Source organism: Medicago truncatula, chromosome 1 (assembly GCF_003473485.1).
Source record: "Medicago truncatula cultivar Jemalong A17 chromosome 1, MtrunA17r5.0-ANR, whole genome shotgun sequence".
Taxonomy (NCBI): domain Eukaryota; kingdom Viridiplantae; phylum Streptophyta; class Magnoliopsida; order Fabales; family Fabaceae; genus Medicago; species Medicago truncatula.
Window position 1 is genome coordinate 38,776,248 of NC_053042.1, and position 19,501 is coordinate 38,795,748.

The 19,501-nt window shown below is 32.7% G+C and overlaps 1 protein-coding gene across 2 annotated transcripts; it reads right to left on the minus strand.

Annotated features, from left to right (window-relative positions):
• Positions 1–4,610: 4,610 nt before the first annotated feature.
• Positions 4,611–12,119, minus strand: LOC120577436 (nuclear pore complex protein NUP98A). Of its 2 annotated transcripts, none has more exons than XM_039828863.1 (10): positions 11,999–12,119; positions 10,884–11,174; positions 9,739–10,227; positions 9,352–9,567; positions 8,670–9,259; positions 7,599–7,686; positions 6,676–6,736; positions 6,322–6,437; positions 5,939–6,163; positions 4,611–5,152 (listed from the first exon to the last, which is right to left on the minus strand). In XM_039828863.1, exons 1-10 carry the CDS (start codon positions 12,024–12,026, stop codon positions 4,884–4,886), a joined length of 2,373 nt encoding a protein of 790 aa, XP_039684797.1. In that variant the 5' UTR covers positions 12,027–12,119; the 3' UTR covers positions 4,611–4,883. The 2 variants fall into 2 exon arrangements, with proteins under 2 accessions (XP_039684797.1, XP_039684794.1); XM_039828860.1 differs by having other exon boundaries at positions 6,304–6,437.
• Between the last annotated feature and the right edge of the window lie 7,382 nt (positions 12,120–19,501).

A 19,501-nucleotide genomic window follows, 5' to 3' on the forward strand; every position in this document is an offset into this window, starting at 1 on the left:
TTAATGTATTTCTCAAAATGAAGAAACACAATCTTTGAACATTTTTCTCATCGTCATTATTTATTTCTAAAGTTATCGATATCAATATTGTCTCTACTTGGATCTATTGAACACGAGATTTGAAATTGCGGTTTGATTTCATACACTTTGGCGTAAGTTTTGATATTTTAAGAAGGGTCTTGTTAACTAATGCTCCCAGGGCACTAGTTACGGAAACAAAAAAGGAAATATTTGCATTGAGAACATCATTCTTTATACTTTTTAAACTTTGACTACACAAGTTCTAATGCTCTTATATTATATTCGGTTTCCTTAACCAGTGCCCGGGGGTACTAGTTAACATTTTCCTTTTAAGAAATATGGTTTTAAGATATATGACTTTGAAAAATGTTGATATTAATGTGTACTTCATTTTGATCTGACTTTACTTGTGATACACAAAGTAGAATATTTTCAATTCAGTTTGGAGTGCATGCATTTTGACATAGGTTTCAATGATGTATTTTATGAATCACGATTATAATGACAAAAACTTAGGTGCATCTAGTTATGTGATTCCGGTTAGGTAGCGTTACTCCGTTAGATGAAGCCACCGTTATGAAAAGGCCGCCAATAGGAGGAGAAGGCTATCAAAGAGATGTAAACTCCTTAATTGAGAAATATCTTATGTTTTTGTTTTTGAATCGAGAGAAAAGAGTTATATGTTAGATGAAGCCACCACTAAGGGAAAGACAGCTCTTAGAAGAAAAGAGCTATCAATGAAATGGAACTAGTTCTCGCCTCACTCGTTATGATTATATTACTAAATTGAGTTTTTTCTACACTTTATTTTAAAAAAGTTATTTTTGATTCCACCTCCTTACAACGTTCGAATTTCTTTTGAAATATTTTTATTTAATTGACAACTTTTACAAACTTTATAAGTTTTCAAATATACAACTGATTGTGAATTAAATAAATGTTTGTGCCTTTGTGTGGTTCTCTTCTAGCTAATGGTGATGACCGTCTCTTCACCAAGTCTTTGTGACTCACTCTTGCATTCTCTATTTTTTTAGATCCCCAAGCAACTGGATAGAAAGCTCATAGTAGACTCGAAGTTCAGCAATGTCACTCTTTTTAGTAAGCCTCCTTGATAGATGGTTGTTTTGTTTATGTATATGTTGAGTCGGAGTATTTGCAGCTATTTAAAGTTTAGAAATGTTCTATTTTGAGTTGTACAAATATGTAACATGCCAGTTTGATACTCTGGATGATGATACAGTTTGATGAACAAGATTAAGATATTGGAAATGTTGAAAATATATAGGATATTCTATCAAAATTTATGTAAATATTATTTTGAAGTATAAAGGTTATGCGAAGATTACATATTTGTCAATTGTCGAATTTAGTCGTCAGGCTTGTCGGAATAAATGCATAAGTATGTGTGTCGGTCACGATTTGTGTTTTTGGGTCGTGACAATGACACTCCAATTTATTGTCTTGACTACCATTGATTGAGTTTTATGTTTCTTGTTTTTATTTTTCTTTAAGATTTTCACGATTAAATAGGAAGGCAAAGACACGATTAAGCAGCAGTACGAAAACTAAAAAATGTGAGGAAGAAGTGATGAAGACAAAATAAGATGAAGCAGAGTTGGTTGAATTTAAACCCAAACAAGAAGAAGAAACGACGATGAAGGCGAAGAAAAGAGATGAGCAATTGATCGAAAAAGAAATGATAAATTACGAAACAATCAATTTAGGGTTTTATTTTTATTTATTTAATTTTTAGCAAAGATAATTTTTTTTTGGGAAAAAGTTAATTTATTGGTTAAATTTAAATGCAAAATGAAATTATAAAACAAACAAAATAATGACAAAAGCAATAAAAAATGGAGAATATAAAATCTAAACTTTTTATTTTACAGGAACCAAAACCAGATTCACTAAGTATTACAGGGACCAAAATAAATTAAGGATTAAACCTTTGTAATATGATTTTTTTTAATTTTGTTTGAAAACTAGTTTTTAGTTACATGAAAATCAAGGTGGAAGAATATTAATTGATTTTTTTTTTTTTATTTATAAAAAAAGTCAACTAAGTGGGTGAACGCATGGTACTCATAGAGTTTGCTTGAAAATGTACCTCTCATCCAATCATTCAACGCCATGTCATATTTGGGTGAACGCATGTACTCATAGAGTTTGATCTTCACATCACTATTAACTCCGGTCATTACAACTCCCCCTTTGGAAAGCGCTGACATGGACCGGGAATGATTTTATCGTCATGTAGTTTGGTAAATTTGTGATGGGAGGCGTACTAATTTTTGGTTGGACAACTGAGCGCCAAATAACACTTCTATCTCCTCTTTAGCAAATCAAGTACATGTTGACACTACTCTTTTATCCAGAGATGCTCTTAATCCTTACGACGATTGAGATATGAACTTCTTGGGGACAACTTACTAGTGAACGAACATTATTGATTAGGTTTTGGCCCTTTCAACCCCTAAAAATATTATGGGTCACAGATTGTTGGATGAGGAGGCATTGACAATCATAAGTTTACTGTTCAAAGTGCTTATAATTTATAACAAGATACCTCTTTGGGTGTGGGAGGTGATTGGAATTATTTGGGTAGGGGCACATGAGAGGATTCTTACCAACTTCCGAAGAAGCAAATGGGGGATGGTATCTCCCTTACTTATCTCTGTCGTGCACAAGAGGATGAAACAATCCTTCATGTGCTTTGTGACTGCGTGCACGCCACTCAATTGTGGCTAATACTTGTCACTCAAATGTGGCTCATATTTGTCCTGTCTAATTCTATAACTTGTTTGTTTTACTTGACATACTACTTTCATGATGACATGTTGGTACTTGTGGACATGGCATAACAAATCTATTTTTGAACTACACTTTCAAAATGAACAACCAGCTCTGGTAATTTACATATTCATTAAAGAGATAGAAAATGACTTGAAGAAGTTTGTAGACACGATTAATGATAATTACAAGTTTAGTGAGGCTATTTGTACGTTGGTTCGGCGTATTCAAAAGCCTTTGAATTTGAGTCGGATTGAAGCACAATGTTTTTTTTCTCAAATCATTCTTAACCATGAGTAAATAATATTCTCATGTTTTAAGTTCAAAATGCACTCCAATAGATTTAACAAATTGACATGAATAAACTCTTCAGAAGATCAATTCAAGATGATATTGAGAAATAAAACAAGATAATGTTCTCTTAATCCCAAACATGAATATCTACTAACCGTATATAAAAATCGAAGTCGAGTAAAATTTCATAACCGTCCATATTAAAACTTATGATCTTCTTAATTTTATGTGCATAATGATCATTTTGCAAAATTTAATTAATTAATTAGTTTAAAAAATTAATTACGAATAATGGTCATTTCTTTTTTAAAAATAGTCATGAGTTTCCAAAATTATATCACATCGATTTTCTCTTATATGTCTATAAAATTTGTTTTTGCAGATATAAATATTTAAAATATACAACTAAAGCGGTGCAAATATTGAACCGTGTTTTGCATATAAAATAAAAATTTAATTAATAGAAACTATGCATTAATGTTGATATTTTGAAAATGGTTACGATTTTTTAAAATTTTATCATATTGACTATCACATATTGATACATAAAACTTTATGCATATATAAGCTTATAAAATCTCCAATGAGTGCGATTTAAATATTTAACGGTGTTTTAAATATAAAATAAAAATTTATTTAATAGACACACTACATTAATGTTGATATTTTAAAAATAGGTAAGAGTTTCCAAAATTTTATTATATTGACTTTCTTATATATGTATATAAAAATTTGTTTATGCAGATATAAGTACATAAAATCTGCAACGGGTGTGATGCAAACATTGAACAGTCTTTTGCATATGAAATAAAAAATTATTTAATAGAAACACTATATTTATTTATATTTATTTTGATTTTGAAAATAGTCATGAGTTTTCAAAATTTTATGATATCGACTTTCTTATATATGTATATAAAAATTTGTTTAAGCATTTACGTACATAAAATCTACAACGGGTGCGGTGCAAACATTGAACAATTTTTTGTATATAAAATAAAAAGTTTTTTAATACACTATAATAATTTTGATTTTGAAAATAGTCAGGAGTTTTTAAAAATTTAACATATCAACTATCTCATATATCTACGTAAAAATTTATTTTCGCATATATAAGCAAATAAAATCTATAACTGGTGTGACTCAACTATTTAACAAATTTTTGTATGTACAAGAGAAAAATATTTAATAGAAACAATACATTAATACTCATAATTTTTATTTAATATCTATAAACATCCTACAATATTAGCAATTTAATTATTTTTTATATAATTATCGCAATGTTACGCACAAGTTTTTTACTAGTAGATGAAAAAAGACAAACATGATCCAAAATTGTCTAAGCCCAATTTAGGATTGTTTTTGACCAATAAGAATCAAAATAAATTTAAGGAAAGTTCTTTGCAAAATATCAACATAACATTATGTTAATGTTTTCAAAATGTTAGCTCCATTTTGCATTTTTTTTTTGTCAAGTAGTTTTATGACTGAACTAACACATCTTTAATATAGAAAAATGGAGAACCTGAAATCTTGCATTTTATTTTAGTATAAGACAAGAGAGTACTTGCAAAGTATATTTGAAGTGACAATAGCACAATTATAAAACAATATCAACTACAACCAACAATTGTGTGTGAACTTCGGAACTCCTTTTCTCTATCACACTTTTAAAAAAACGTAAATAATATAAAACAAACGTTATAATCTTTCCCAAACATAAATAATATAGCTCTCTCCCACATCTATGTTTAACCAAAATCAATCATTCATGTCTATTGAATCATGCAACTGTTGGGTGCACCAAAGGCAGACGCAGGGGTGCTAGTAGCACCAAATGCAGGAGTGCATGTCGAACCAAATTCTGGCTGGGATGAAGCGCCAAAAGGTGTTAATATGCTGCTTCCAAATACTGGTTGCGACTGTTGGGTGTTACTTCCAAATGCTGGTTGTGATGGTTGGGTGGCACTTCCAAATGGACTTGTTTGAGTAGGATTAGAGCCAAAACCTCCAAAAGCAGGCTTCTGACCAAACGCTGATGATCCTATAAAGTAGAAAAGTTGGTTCTCAGTTAGAATTAGAAAACTGCAAAATCTAATAATATAAAAACAATAAAAAGGCAGATAAGTAAGCCAAAAGATGCCAATGATTACCATTATTAGATATACAAATCTCAGTTGTCATGTAATCTTTAGGTCTTCAAAAAGAAATGTAAATTAAAATTGAATAGAGAATACATATAGCTGAAAGAAATCACATTCCTTCATACTGTTCTCGTTCTTAAGTGTTTCACATGAAATCTTCATTAGAGAAGAAAGAAAATACAATAATAATAAATTCAGATTTAGCAAAGCTTGACAGTTATTTTTGCATATCATTCATAAAAGAATTGGCTAAGCACTACAAAATATCCATGTGTATGAAAACTGTTATTTCACTTCTTTAAAATATTGTGCTTCTCACACATCACATGACACTACCAATAATAAACTGGTTTCAAAAGCTCCGATGAAGACTGTCTACTGATAGCAAGGCCAAGGTCGTTCAAATCGAGATTTTATGCAAAATCGATGGGAAGCAAAATCGTAAATCATGGGATTGGAACAATAATCATAAGGTTATACAAAGTTCATAAAACTTATATATATGCATATAAAATAGCATTAGTAAGACAGAGAAAACCTTAAACCACTTGAAGTACTTGTGTAATTTTAAATTCATAAGCATAGCTCACAAGATAATTAAAACCTTAAATCACGCTTCAAATACTTATAAGTTTAAACTTTAAATTATCAAATTATTCAATTTTTAAAATTAATAAAGAATGCACCTTTATCTCCCAAATGATAGTCCTCCCATCTTAGCTCCTCATGGCTTTTATCTTTGTAAACAGGCATGGCTGATATTGACTCCAACTTTGCCGTATGTCCAGAGGCACCACTATCCGCTTCCACTGTAGCCGAGTAACTAGCTATTCTACTTCCACCCCGTTGTCCTCCAAATCCTGACTGCCCAATACCAGTACTTCCAAATGCTTGAGTGGGAGTCTGTGATCCTGCATAAGAAAATATGAAAAATCACTCTCAATTACAATGACATAAAATACAAAAAAATGCATAATTATTCAAGTCCCTTACATCTTAAAAATTGACATTATCGTAGAGAAGATAAAATTCTAAAAACTATTGAACTAACCAAATGCAGAACTCTGACCTCCAAAAGCAGAGGTCGTACTCCCAAATGGGCTGTTGGTGCCAAATGCAGAAAGTGTTCCAAATGGGTCTGTAATGGGTGCTGCTTGTGCAACCATAGAACTTTGGGGAATAGCCCTGTCAAACAAAAAACATCCAGGCAACAAAAAAACTTTTAATTGAAAACAATTGTCAAAACTCATTAAAAAAAATAAAATGTGACATTCTATTTCCAAAAGAAAAGAGATAAAATGACAGTGGCATGCATGGGTATGATGGTACGAGAAAAAGTCACTGTCCCTTGGTCACCTCGAAAAGGGTATGCAGAAATATAAACTAGTGCATGAAACCAAGAAATAAAACAATTGTAACTTACCGAAGTCCAACATTATTCTGACCAAACATGCCCGGAGTTCCACCGGAGCTACTTGCACCAGCTATTTAATGCATCAAAATAAAACAATTAATTTGAAACATCAATCCTTATCATTGCATGAAAACAAAAAAAAAATAGTGCACCAATAGCTAAATTATTGAACTAACTGTTGGCCCCACCACGTGTGGGTATTGTTTCCAGCCAAAGACAATTACTACAAGTAATTGTAAATAGTCTTCTACCTATTTAATGCAAGGATGCATTTTTCTACAAATAGGAAAGCTATGGTATAGCTTACGGTGGAGAGACATGGCTAGGCATAGCTTGCTGTGCAGAAAAGTGTGAAGGCTTGCAATTCATTTCAAGTTTCACACTTTGAATGCCATGACTTTTGGTGTAAGAGTGTGTGAACCAAATCCAACTCTTACGGCTCATTTCCCCTATAAATAGAGGCAATAGAATTGAAAGAAAATCATCCGAAGCTCAAAGAAAATACAAGCTTCAGTATTGAAGCAGAAGTGAAAATACAAAGCTTCTGTGTGTGTAGAAGTGTGTGAGAGGAAAAATAGAGTGTTGAGTAAATCCAGAGAGTGTGGGAAAAATACACCGGGTGGGTATCATCTCTATAACTTCTAGGTGCTATAAAATAATAGCATTAGAATAAAAGTAGGTCTCACGGGAAACACTATATTGTATCTCTTGTGTGTGTGAGAGAGTGGAGAGAATATTGTAATATTCTTTAATATAGTGGAATATTTTTCGGAGTTTGTCCCGTGGTTTTTCCCTCGGTATTAGAGGGTTTTCCACGTTAAATATTGGTGTTCATTTTTTTATCGCTACCGCTGCGCTGCAAGATCCAGTCTCTTTTGGATTTTGGAATTTTAATTTACACTTGCGTTAAGCTCGTCGAGCCCAACACTAACCAGGTTGTGTCCGGGCAAAGTTGCTAAAGGAAAAAGTGCCACTTGACTGAGCAGGTTGTGCAGATTGGAATGGCGTTGACACTGATGGCTGCAGGTAAACAAATCAAAAAGTATATTAGAAAATGAAAATGTAATGCAAACTGGAGGAGGCATGGAGAAATGTATGATAGATGCAGAAAACAAAGGAACTTAAAAATGGGCAAAGTACTGAACAAAGTAACATACAAATATGCTAAGTTTAATCACAAAATCATAAATATATACATACAAGTAAATCAATCATTAGGAAGTATCTCCAATTATGCTGAGTTCACATATCATTAACACCAATAATTCAAAGAAGGTGAAACGTGCAGATCTAATCATATTGTGCTCTAGGCCAGATCTACAGGTGAGATAGACTAATCAAGTTGAAACATCCTCACAACTAATGTTTTCCTATAATGCAGTACATAAACTTCTAAATAATCAACTCAAAGGATTAGTCATCTAGGTATAGACATCGGAACGGTTTATACATACACTTAGCCACTCAAATTTAATGTTTATTATAAGGAATGGGGTAGCAAGGGCCAAATTTAACTGATACCTTGTCAAGGATCAACCCTCCCAAAAGCTCAGACTATTGGACAGTGACAAAAGTATGGTTTTATATCTTCCAACGTAAACAATACCCGATGCTACGTAGAATGCAAATAGCATTTTTAATGTTTAAATGATACAATCATATTTCATACAAACAATTTTCATTTTCTTGGTTTACAACGGCTTGTTTAATATTTAACCACTAGTAGGAGGGATGGTTGTACTTTACTGAAATTTATTTATCATCACAAATAACCCTGCCTAACAGGCTTGGGCTTGGTGGAGGTGGTGGATGTCGTAGGAATCTTTAATCGATCATTTATATGTAATTCCTATAGAACAATGACAACTGGTTTTGTAAACAGCATGACAGGTTGGGAAGTAAATCCCAACCATTAACTACATTATATCTTGGATCATAAACACACTGTGATCTTTAACGGAAAAAAAAAATTAAAAGTGAAAAGCATTATCAAAATTACTCACCGCTGTTTGACCAAAACCTGTTGGATCATTACATGAGAGTGATGCACCGCTTGAGTAAATGTTTCCAACAAGCCCAGATGGAGGTGAACTGAACAAGCTTGATTGACTTAAAGCAGCAGTCTGCCCAATGGGAGCGGTATTCTGACCGAAATCAGAAGCAGACTGTGCATTTGTAGGGGCTGCAGAGCTAAATAATTGGGATGGTTGAGTGTTGCGAAAACTGCTTGTGAAAAATGGTGCAGATGTACCTCGAGCAGCAGTATTAAACAGGGATGCAGATGGTCTAAATGCCTGCGACGAAGAATTGTCACCAAACAGAGGTGTGGATGAGGGAAAAGTAGAAGGTGCTGCTGCTGATGTCGATAAACCAAAAGCCGATGAACTGAAGGCAGGAGCTGATGTTCCAAATCCAGAAGAAAATGTAGAAGTATTCGGTACAAATGGGTAAGAATTAGGTGTTGTGCTATTGGAAAGATTGGATGATGATGGACAAAATACAGTTGAATGAGGAAAGGCTGCGGAGCAGAGGCAACCGGGTAACTTCCAGCTGCCCGTACCAGTTGGCTGAGGAGCAAAGGCAAGCGGTCCACCTAAATTTAAATTAAGCCAAGGTCATCAATCATCACCAATGAAAGACGGTAGAATTATCAAATTATTTATTTATAATTAAAAAAAGATGTACCTTTATCTCCCAATTGATAGTCTTCCCATCTTAGCTCCTCATGGCTTTTATCTTTGTAAACAGGCATGACTGATATTGACTCCAATTTTTCAAGACGTCCACAATTTGCTTCAGTTGTAGCTGAGTAACTAGCTACTCTACTTCCACCTCGTTGTCCTCCAAATCCCGACTGCCCAATATCAGCATTTCCAAAACCCGGAGCAGGAGTATGCGATCCTGCACGAGACAATATGAAAAGATCAGTCTCAATTACAATGGCATAAGAATGTTATTATATAAAATAAAACGACATTAATTCAAGTCCCTAGCATTTTGAAAATAGATACTATATTAGAAAGAAGATAAAATCCTAAAAACTATTGAAATCACCAAATATAGAACTCTGACCTCCATAGGTTGAGGTTGTACGCCCAAATGTGCTGTTGGTACCAAATGCAGAACTAGATTGACCAAATGCAGAAGCGCCAAAAGCAGGAGAGCTGGAGGCCTCAAATGCAGGTGTGCTTGATGAACCAAATGCATGATTACTTGAAGCCCCAAATGTTCCCTCACCTCTAAACAGAGGAGCGCTTGACATGCCAAATGCACCCCCTGTGCAATCAAAAGCCGGGGTTGAGGTTGAACCAAATGCAGGGGTGCTGGTTACAAAAAAAACAGGTGTGTTGATTACAAAATAAACAGGGGTGCTGGTTACACAAAAAACAGGGGCACCGGTAGCACCAGATGCAGTGCCTGTAGAACCAAAAGCAGGGGGGCCTGTTAAACCAAATATGCTGCTTCCAAATGCTGGTTGGATGGAGCATCCAAAAGGACTTATTTGAGTAGGTGTATAGCCAAAACCTCCAAAAGCAGGCACCTGACCAAAGAATGACGATCCTGGGAAGGAAGAGAGTTGGTTCTCAGATAGAATTAGAAAACTGCAAAATATAATAACAATAAAAAAGGCAGAAAAGTAAGCCAAAAGATGCTAATGAATACCATTATTAGATATTAATAAAAGAAAGATGGCATAAACTAGCTAATACAAATCTTAGTCGTTATGTAATCTTTAGGTCTTTACAAAGAACCGTAAATTAGCATCGACTAGAGAACACATATAACTGAAAGAAATCACATTCCTTCATAGTGTTCTTGTTGTCGTTCCCATGATATCGATATACTTGCAGGATTGTGGAGGTGGGGGAAGGGCGGAACAAATCCATAAACAGGATGCAGCACACACACACACACACATTAATTCACATGAAATCTTCATTAAAGAAGAAAGAAAATACAATAATAGTACATTCAGAGTAAGCAAAGCTAGACCAGTTGGTTTGCAAATCCTTCGTAAAAACAAAATCTTCCTAAAAGCATTAGCTAAGCACTACAAATAATCTATGTGTATGAAAACTCGTATTTCACTTTAAAATATTGTGCTTCTCACACATCACATGGTGCTACCAATAAACTGGTTTCAAAGAAGACAATTTACTAAGAGCAAGAAAATTAATAAAATGGAAAAATATCAAAATTTCCAATAGAAAGATTACCCAAAACCGGAGTTGAAGATGGCCCAAATGCAGGCATTGAACTACCAAAAGCAGGAGTTGAAGATGCTCCATATGCAGGCATTGAACTACCACCGAAAGAGAAGCGAGACGGCGTTTGAGCTGCACCAAATACACCTGTGGAAGTACTCCCTGACGTAGAATTAACCGCAATCGATCCAAATGGAGTTGGACTACCAAATGGCTTGGGAGCAAAAGGACTGTTACTTGAATTGTTCTGCTGCCCAAACACTGACTGAGAAGAGCCAGACGCGCTCGACGAGTGACCAAAAGCTGTCAAAAAATTTCCATATACTAATTAATAAATAGTTGATTGAAGTAATCAGCAGACAAAGTTTCTTCACTATACTTATGATAACATAAAGCAATGCTAAATAATAACAAACAACTATTGTCCAATAAATTTTCAGTTCAAACTCGAGAACCGCATTCTATGATCAAGCTCAGACAGAATGCTAAATATTAGTCTACTTCCTCCATTTAACAATTAGGGCCACTTTTGCCGACAAAATTGTTTCAAACTGAATGACGTTTTCAGTTTTTAACGAACATAATTATTATTATTATTTCCAATTATGCACTCTAATTAAGTCTATCTACATGTGGGATAGTGAGAAACACATACTAATAGTTAATACGGATACTTTAGTAAAATGAAGATTAATTATCCTTCTTCTATGGACAAACGACCATTTTAGTCCCTGAATGTGTGATACACTGTCACTATAGTCCCTAAATGTATCGAAGTCGCAAACACATTTATTAGTAATTTTATGGACTAAATTTTCCAACGAAAAACGTATTCAAGAACCAAAACGATCAATTAAATAGACGCAATATAACAGTCAGTTACACTTCTAAGGACTAAAATAGCGGTTTTCGTTGTACTGTTATTGCATGTATATAAACAACCCTAAACAACAAGAAAATAGAAGAAGTAGCGTAGAACGCAAGAAAGGAACATGTAAATTGATTTTAACGGATTAATCATAATCATCATTATTATTAATATGAATGAATCAAGAATGAATAATATAAAATAAGTGGAAAACGAAGCTTGCGATTTCTGAATGAAAAAAAGGAGAATTAAATCTTACGGTGAAATTGTGGATATATAAGCTGCATTGTATTGAAGTATGCAGAGTCAGAGAGAAAGGTTCAGTTTGAAAAAATCTTACGGCGCGTTCGTTTTCGCAAATTCAACTACGCTTTTCAATTTAAGCGATTATTATATATACTGCATTCTATAGCGTGAAATTTCCGTTGGATTTTTACTTTCTGCTTATTTTTTAAGTCAGCTCTTTTTTTTTTTCAGCTTTATTGTTACGTCACAATATTTAATAGGTTTTTTGAAGGACCATATTTATAGGTTGTGAGCTTTATTTTCAAACGATTATAAAATAATTTGAATCATCCAAATAATGGTTTGTGGTTTTTATTTTAACAACAACATGAAAGATATTAGCCAGCCAACAACGGATCTATATATGCGGGGCTAAAATTTTAAAGAAACAATAATACAAGCTATATTAAAAATAAGAAATAAAATTATTTGTTAAAAATGGGTAAAATGACATCATTTTTAATGGTTAAAAGAACATCTATTTCTATATAAGTAGACAGTCGTTTAGCCATTGATCACCCATTTTGTTACATAGGTTACTCTTAACAACTTTCATAGCTGAAAAAACACATTCAACCCTATAAAAGAACATCTCTTTCTGTATAAGTTACAAGACAGTCATTTAGTCATTGATCATCCATTTTGTTACATAGGTTACTCTTAACAACTTTCATAGCTGAAAAAACACATTCAACACTTGCAGTTACTATCGGCAAGGACAAAGCCAACTTCAAAAGCTTATAAACTATAGTGAATGTGTTGCACTTATTTGTTTCCAGAAGTTTTGGACAAAGATCTGAAAGTCATTTTAAACTTAGCAAATTTTAAGTTAGATTGAACATTTATAACATAATTCCTAAGTTGATGGTGTAACGCCACTTCCAGAACATCTATAAAATCATTTGGATAAATTTCAACCATCCTCAATAATTTGTTCACATCAAAAGGTGCAAATGACTTTGCGGGATTCAAACATGAAACACATTGTAAAAGTTCAGTATTCTCTTCACCAAACCTAGCATTGAGCTCATGCAAATGCAAATCTAAAACACCGAACAAACCGTCATTCTTAAATTTATGCAAATTAGAAATACTAGAAGTTGAAGAGTGTTGTCTAACTTTCTTCCTTTGCACATAAGGCGCATCCATATTAGGCACATCAATATCATGCTTATTGCAAATTTTAATAACCTTATATATAAGTTTTTTCCACCCTTCATTCCTCATTTCTTGTAATTGTTTTTTGATATCACTGACAAGTAACAAAATATTCAAAATATATTGATCACGCTTTTGTAGTTATTGTTCTTATTAATGTGTGTTTTATTTATTACAAATAAAATAAAAATAGGGAAAGTGCATGCTTGACTTTAGCCACACATAGCCATTAAATGCGTTAGCCCCTACCAACCAAGAGATTTTACCTATTACAAGAAGTGCAAAGATAGAAGTGATGAGCTCACAAGGTCAATTATAGAATAGAGCCACAACACAACAATATGAAGGCTACAGCTAAGAGAAAGCCAAACACATAAAATGGTTCAACCAACATTGATGAAGATCAAAAGTTGAAATTGAATTGTTAGCTTTCAACCATGAATAAGATAATAGTTTTACTTTATCGAATAAATGTTGTATTGGGTCTTTTTTCTTTCTTTCTTAAAGAAGCGACAATTTTGCTTCTTCCAAATGACTTAAACACAACCTAGCCAAGCACAAGGTTAACCACATGGTTAGACAGGAAAAAGTATAAAACGAAGAGTAAAGCGCACAACTATAAACATCTATTATAAACTCCTAGACGATGAAAAACACATGAGCCTAATGACAAAAAGAAAAACAAAGGCCTAAAAAACGCGACCACAATCAGACCTAACCAAAAAAAAACTTGCTCAATGCTAATATACAAAATCACAAGGAAAAAAAATCATTGAAATCTTCTTGGAGTTAATCTTGTCCTTGAGCTTCACGGGGTTTTGTGAATCTCCAATCTTTGCATAAAGATCCAGCTTTTTGTGAATCTCCAATCTTTCCCTTGCTTATTGAAGGTTATTATCGAAGTTCTCTTCATAACTTAAGTTAGTGGTATATGATATCCATTCCACTCTTGCTGCTGGCGTTCAAAACTTGGTTTTATCACCACATTTGACTTTACTTTTAAGTAAACTCATGTGTATATGAATTAAATTTTCATCGTAAAATCTTCTTTAGACTTCATTTACTTAGAGAGACAAAAATGAGCTATTAGTAGCCATTACACATAGGTGTTCGTGGTGCAGTTTGGTTCGATTTTGAGGTGAAAAGTCATCCAAACTGCGAAATAAAAAAGTATGCAGTTTGGTTTGCTTTGGTTGACTTTTAAAATAAAATTCGAACCAAACCAATGTGGTTTGGATTGGATCGGTTGTTGCGGTTTTTTTAGACAATATTTTTTTTTGTTTCCAATATTAAAATCAAATTAAAAACCTAAAACACAACATATTTTCAGCAATGTTTTAAATTTCATCTGACCTTACAATTTTATTTTCATCCAACAATGTTCCCAACTACATAGACCAAATTAAACCGTGGATAAAAAGTAATCCAACTTTGTAAGAAATATAAAAGACTAAATTTTTTATTATTCTCTAAGAGTTCAAGTAGCACATAAATACATTTTTTAAAGAAAAAGCAAAGAAGAAACTAACAAGAAAAAATATGTCATTTTATTAAAGTGGTTTGTATTGATTCGGTTTGCAGTTTTTATATTGTATTGGTTCGGTTTTGAACACCCTTCACACCAATGTTTTTTCTAGATAGAATAAAGTGGGTGTGGAGAGTTATTAAGAAGAAAGCAACAGCATTACTTACTGCAACACAAAACTCATGAATGCCTAAATCGAAAAAACAATAATAAAAACATTTGTATAAGACAATTGTAGGACTCTTTTGAGTTGCTTCATCACAGCCATCAATCACTTTCTTTAGATCTAGAGAGTGCGCTCATGTGAAATAAAGAAAAGAGTAGACTAATTTTGAGTTTTTGTTACTCCAAGTTTTTCTGATGGTACCATTAAAAACCACATCTATGTTTAAGCAAAATCCATTTACTAAACAAAAGTCTCTCATCACAATTACTTGCTTCAAAAGTCTCTCATCTTCCTATTAACAAGTTTAATAGAGTGTTTGGTTTCACTTTGTGCCAAAAACAATTCTAACTATAAAATTATGTTTGACATGATTTTGAGAAATCAATTTTGAGGACTAAAAGAAATTCTAGTTGAAGCTATTCTTTGTAGCTTTTGATTCTAGAATTGATTCTAACACACCATTTTATAATTCAACTCACTTTTACATGAATGTATTCAAACATAAATCATTTTACCTGCAACTCACTTTTAGTCATTATAAATTCACTTAAAATCAATTCTAGTCAAAGCAGAACCAAACATACACCAAGTGAACTCATGTTCTTGAATATAAAAACAGAAAATATTGGACACTGATAAATTTAAACATACACCTAGTATCAAGAAACATGCACCTCATTGATGACGTTGTTTCAAACTGTGCAAGAAATTCAACAATAAAAATTGGGCAACATATGAACCAAAATCGATAATAACAGCTGGTAGCTTTGCCTTTCAGAATTTCACAGGCAGGCAAATAGACACTTTGAAGCTTTCCATCCCCACTGTCACTTGAAATAAGCAAAAATTTAAAAGGAAATATATCTATCTATCTATCTACATCAGTTCAGTTGTAGCTGAGTAACTAGCTACTCAAGGTTGACTAAACAATGTCTGTAACCTGGCTGTTATGGCCTCAAGTTTTTCAAGTAGTTCTCCAAATCCCGACTGCCCAATACCAGTATTTCCAAAAACCGGAGCGGGAGTCTGTGATCCTGCACGAGACAATATGAAAAGATCACTCTCAATTACAATGACATAAGATACAAAAAAAATGCATAATTATTCAAGTCCTTTACATCTTAAAAATTGACATTATCGTAGAGAAGATAAAATTATAAAAACTATTGAATTCACCAAATGCAGAACTAGACTGACCAAAAGCCTGAGTGGTGGAACCAAAACTAAAAGCTGAGGTTGAAGTTGAACCAAATGCAGGGGTGCTGGTTGCCCCAAAAGCTGGGGTGCTGGTTGCACCAAACGCAGGGGTGCTCGTACGTAGCACCAAATGCAGGAGTGCCTGTCGAACCAAATGGAGTTGGCTTAGGAGCAAAAGGACTGTTACTTGAATTTTTCAGCTGCCCGAACACTGACTGAGAAGAGTCAGAGGGGCTCGACGACTCGTCCAAAGCTGTCAAAAAAATTGCATATAGTATTAATTTATAAACACTATACTTATGATAACAACAACAAACAATGCTAAATAAATAACAAACAGCTATTGTCCAATAAATGATCAGTTCAAACTTGAGAACCGCATTCTATGATCAAGCTCACACATAATGCTAAATAATACTCCCTCCATTTAACAATGAGTGTCACTTTTTCCAATTATATATTCTAATTATGTCTATATAAGGATACAAAAATGAAGAACCATTTTGGTCTTGAATGTGTGAGACACTGTCATTATAGTCTCTAAATATATCGAAATGCAAACTAATCCCTTGTGTCTTTTTTGTTACTAATTTTATGAACCAAACTGACCAACAAAAAACACATTCGATCACTAAACTAACTACGTGGAAACATATTCAAGAACCAAAGCGACTAATCAAAGAGACACTTGTGGATGCAGTTGCAATTTCAATACATTCAAGGATTAATATAACAGTCAGTTACACTTCAAGGGACCAAAACAACGGTTTTTCATTCTTCTAGGTTCCAAAATAACTGTATTTTCTTTATACAAACGTAGAAACCCTAAAAAAAATGGAGGAAATAACGTACAACGCAAGAAAGGAACAAGGAAATCGTATCTAGCCCTGAGATTTTGACGGATTAATCATCATCGTTATTAATATAAATAAGTCGAATTCTCTACCAAAAATAAGTCGAATTAAACCAAGGAAAAAAAACTTACGGACTATAAGCATTGTCGTATTGGAGTATAGTGTGAAACTTCTCTCGGCTGGTTTGGTTCAATATAGTGCATTCTATAGCTTATTTTCTAAGTCAAAACGGTTTTTTCTAATCTTTTTATATTCAGCTTAATTTTTACGTCACAATATTTATAGGTTGTAAATTTTTTTTTTGGTACAATATAGGTTCTAATATTATTTATTTCAAAATTTCTTCGGAACATTCTCATTAACACTTTGTTTGGTAGAGTAGAAATAGGAAAGAGAGAAGTAGGTGAGAGAGAAATTGAAGAGAGAGTGATAACTTCTCTTGTTTGGTTACGAGAGAAGTTAAAAAGAGAGACAAAAAACAGTGGGTTCCACTGCTTTTACACTTCTCTTCCTCCACTTATGGGGAGAAAGTGAGAAGAAATGGAGAATTGACAATTTTGGTCATTGGGATTCTAAAATTTATTTATATATTTTTTTTGTTTTTTTGGTTTCTCACAATTCCTTAGGGGGTGTTTGTTTGGGAGATAAAAAATATATTCCTGGGAATAAGGGCATTAAATACGATATTCCTATGTTTGGTAGAAGGGAACAAAAATAATATACCCAGGAATAAATGATTCCCAGGAATCTTATTTACCCGTTGACTCTCTATTTTTATTCCCGGGGGTGGGGGGCTGGAATCTTCAATTCCTGGGAATGAAATCTCCACATTCATGGTGAAAATCCACCCATACCCCTATTTTACCCGTTGACTCTCTATTCTTGTTATGTATTATTATAGTCCTAAGTCCTAAGATAAAATTTACCCTGACTAATTAAAAAATTTCTTAGATAGAAACAGGGTACTCTTGTTATGTATTAAAAAACAAGTATATATCATGATCAATACCTTTGTTGACTCACATAATTTACTTTGCTTGATTGAAAATAACATAAAAAATATTATTTTTCATCTATTGAATGTAAAAAGGTATTTTAATAATTTTGACATTTATTTCTGGGATTATACATTTTAAACCAAACATATTTTAATATTCCCAGGAATTTAGAAAGAAAGTTCCAAGGAATTCAAATTGGTAACCAAACACTTTTTTAAAATATTCCTATGAATATAATTCCAATGAATATATTCCTGGAAAAGTTATTCCAAGGAATAATTTTTGCATCCGTGAAACAAACGCCTCCTTAGATTTTTTTGGTTCTACTTCAACTTTCATTTTACGGTGAGCCATTTTACTCTAATAAAGCAAAATATAGAATATACTATTTTTATACGGTTATTTGTTCAAAATTGAAATTAAACATAATTAAATCATATCAAACTAATAATTAATTTAACTAATAAATTATATGTTGTTTTTATATTTAATTGTGTTTGAAAAAATATTTTAATTTCTTAATGAAGTAAAATTAAAATTAAAATACATTAACTTCATTACAAAATTAAACTCAATTATGATAAAGTTGTATTATTAACTTTCATAGTATAAGGATATTTTGATCTTTTCAAAAATTAAGAACACTTCTCTCTTCTCTATTTCTCTCATTTCTCTCTTGTAACAAACAACCTATTAAATCTACTCTATTTTTCACCTTTTTATCTCTTCTCAAACTCTCTCTTACCTATTTCTCTATTCACAACTTCTCTCCTAAACCAAACACACCCTAATAGATTGTTCTCTAATAAACTACTTTTCCAAGTGCATACTAGAGATAATATTTACTGAGGCTTTGTTTGATAGTTTCGAAGTGAAAGGAAGACAACCGGGTGAGAAATATAGAGAAAAATGGAGAGAATTTGCAATTTTTTTTTAAAAAAGAGCAATTTTGTACAGAATGGTAAACTAATGCTTATGATTAATATATTTTTTATTTTAAGAATATTATAACAATATAAATTAAATTTTAAAAAATTCATATAAACCCTCTCAAACTCTCTCCAAATACAGTTTTTTAGTTTCCCATATGGAGATTTTTTTTATTATGAATAGAAAATTAACCCTCAAAGTTATTTCCTCCCAATGTCTTATATTTCTTCCAATTGCTCATTCCTTTTTTTCAAAATCTTCCTCTCCCTTTTAACTCCCAAACAAAGCCTAAACGCATGTTTAAATTCTAAAAAGGATCATAATTTAAAGAGTGGAAGAAGCATTTCAAGATCATTAACTTACTATTTTAAACCTTAAAGTATCTCCAATGGGGTTCCTTTGCTTAATACAAGGACCCTCATTGGAGGAAGAAAAAATGGATATGGATGTTACTCTCTAGGGTCATAATCTATTCCTCTCACCCTCTCATTTGATGCATCCCCTATATATATATATATATATATATATATATATATATATATATATATATATGGATTTGCTAGAACACGCCCACTAGTTTTTATGTGGGAGTATTTTAGCAAAGCTACACCTTAAGATGTATTTGACCACTTTTTAGTTATTCACTTGC

What these genes read in the sequence shown, in the direction of transcription:
- LOC120577436 (XM_039828860.1), bottom strand. Translation starts at nt 12,026, where the DNA reads ATGCAGCTTATATATCCACAATTTCACC. An exon ending in TACAACCTCAACCTATGGAG is followed by an intron (nt 9,568 to 9,738) that starts GTCAGAGTTCTA and finishes TGTCTCGTGCAG; the next exon opens with GATCGCATACTCCTGCTCCG. An exon ending in CTTTGCCCGGACACAACCTG is followed by an intron (nt 6,737 to 7,598) that starts GTTAGTGTTGGG and finishes TGCATTAAATAG; the next exon opens with CTGGTGCAAGTAGCTCCGGT.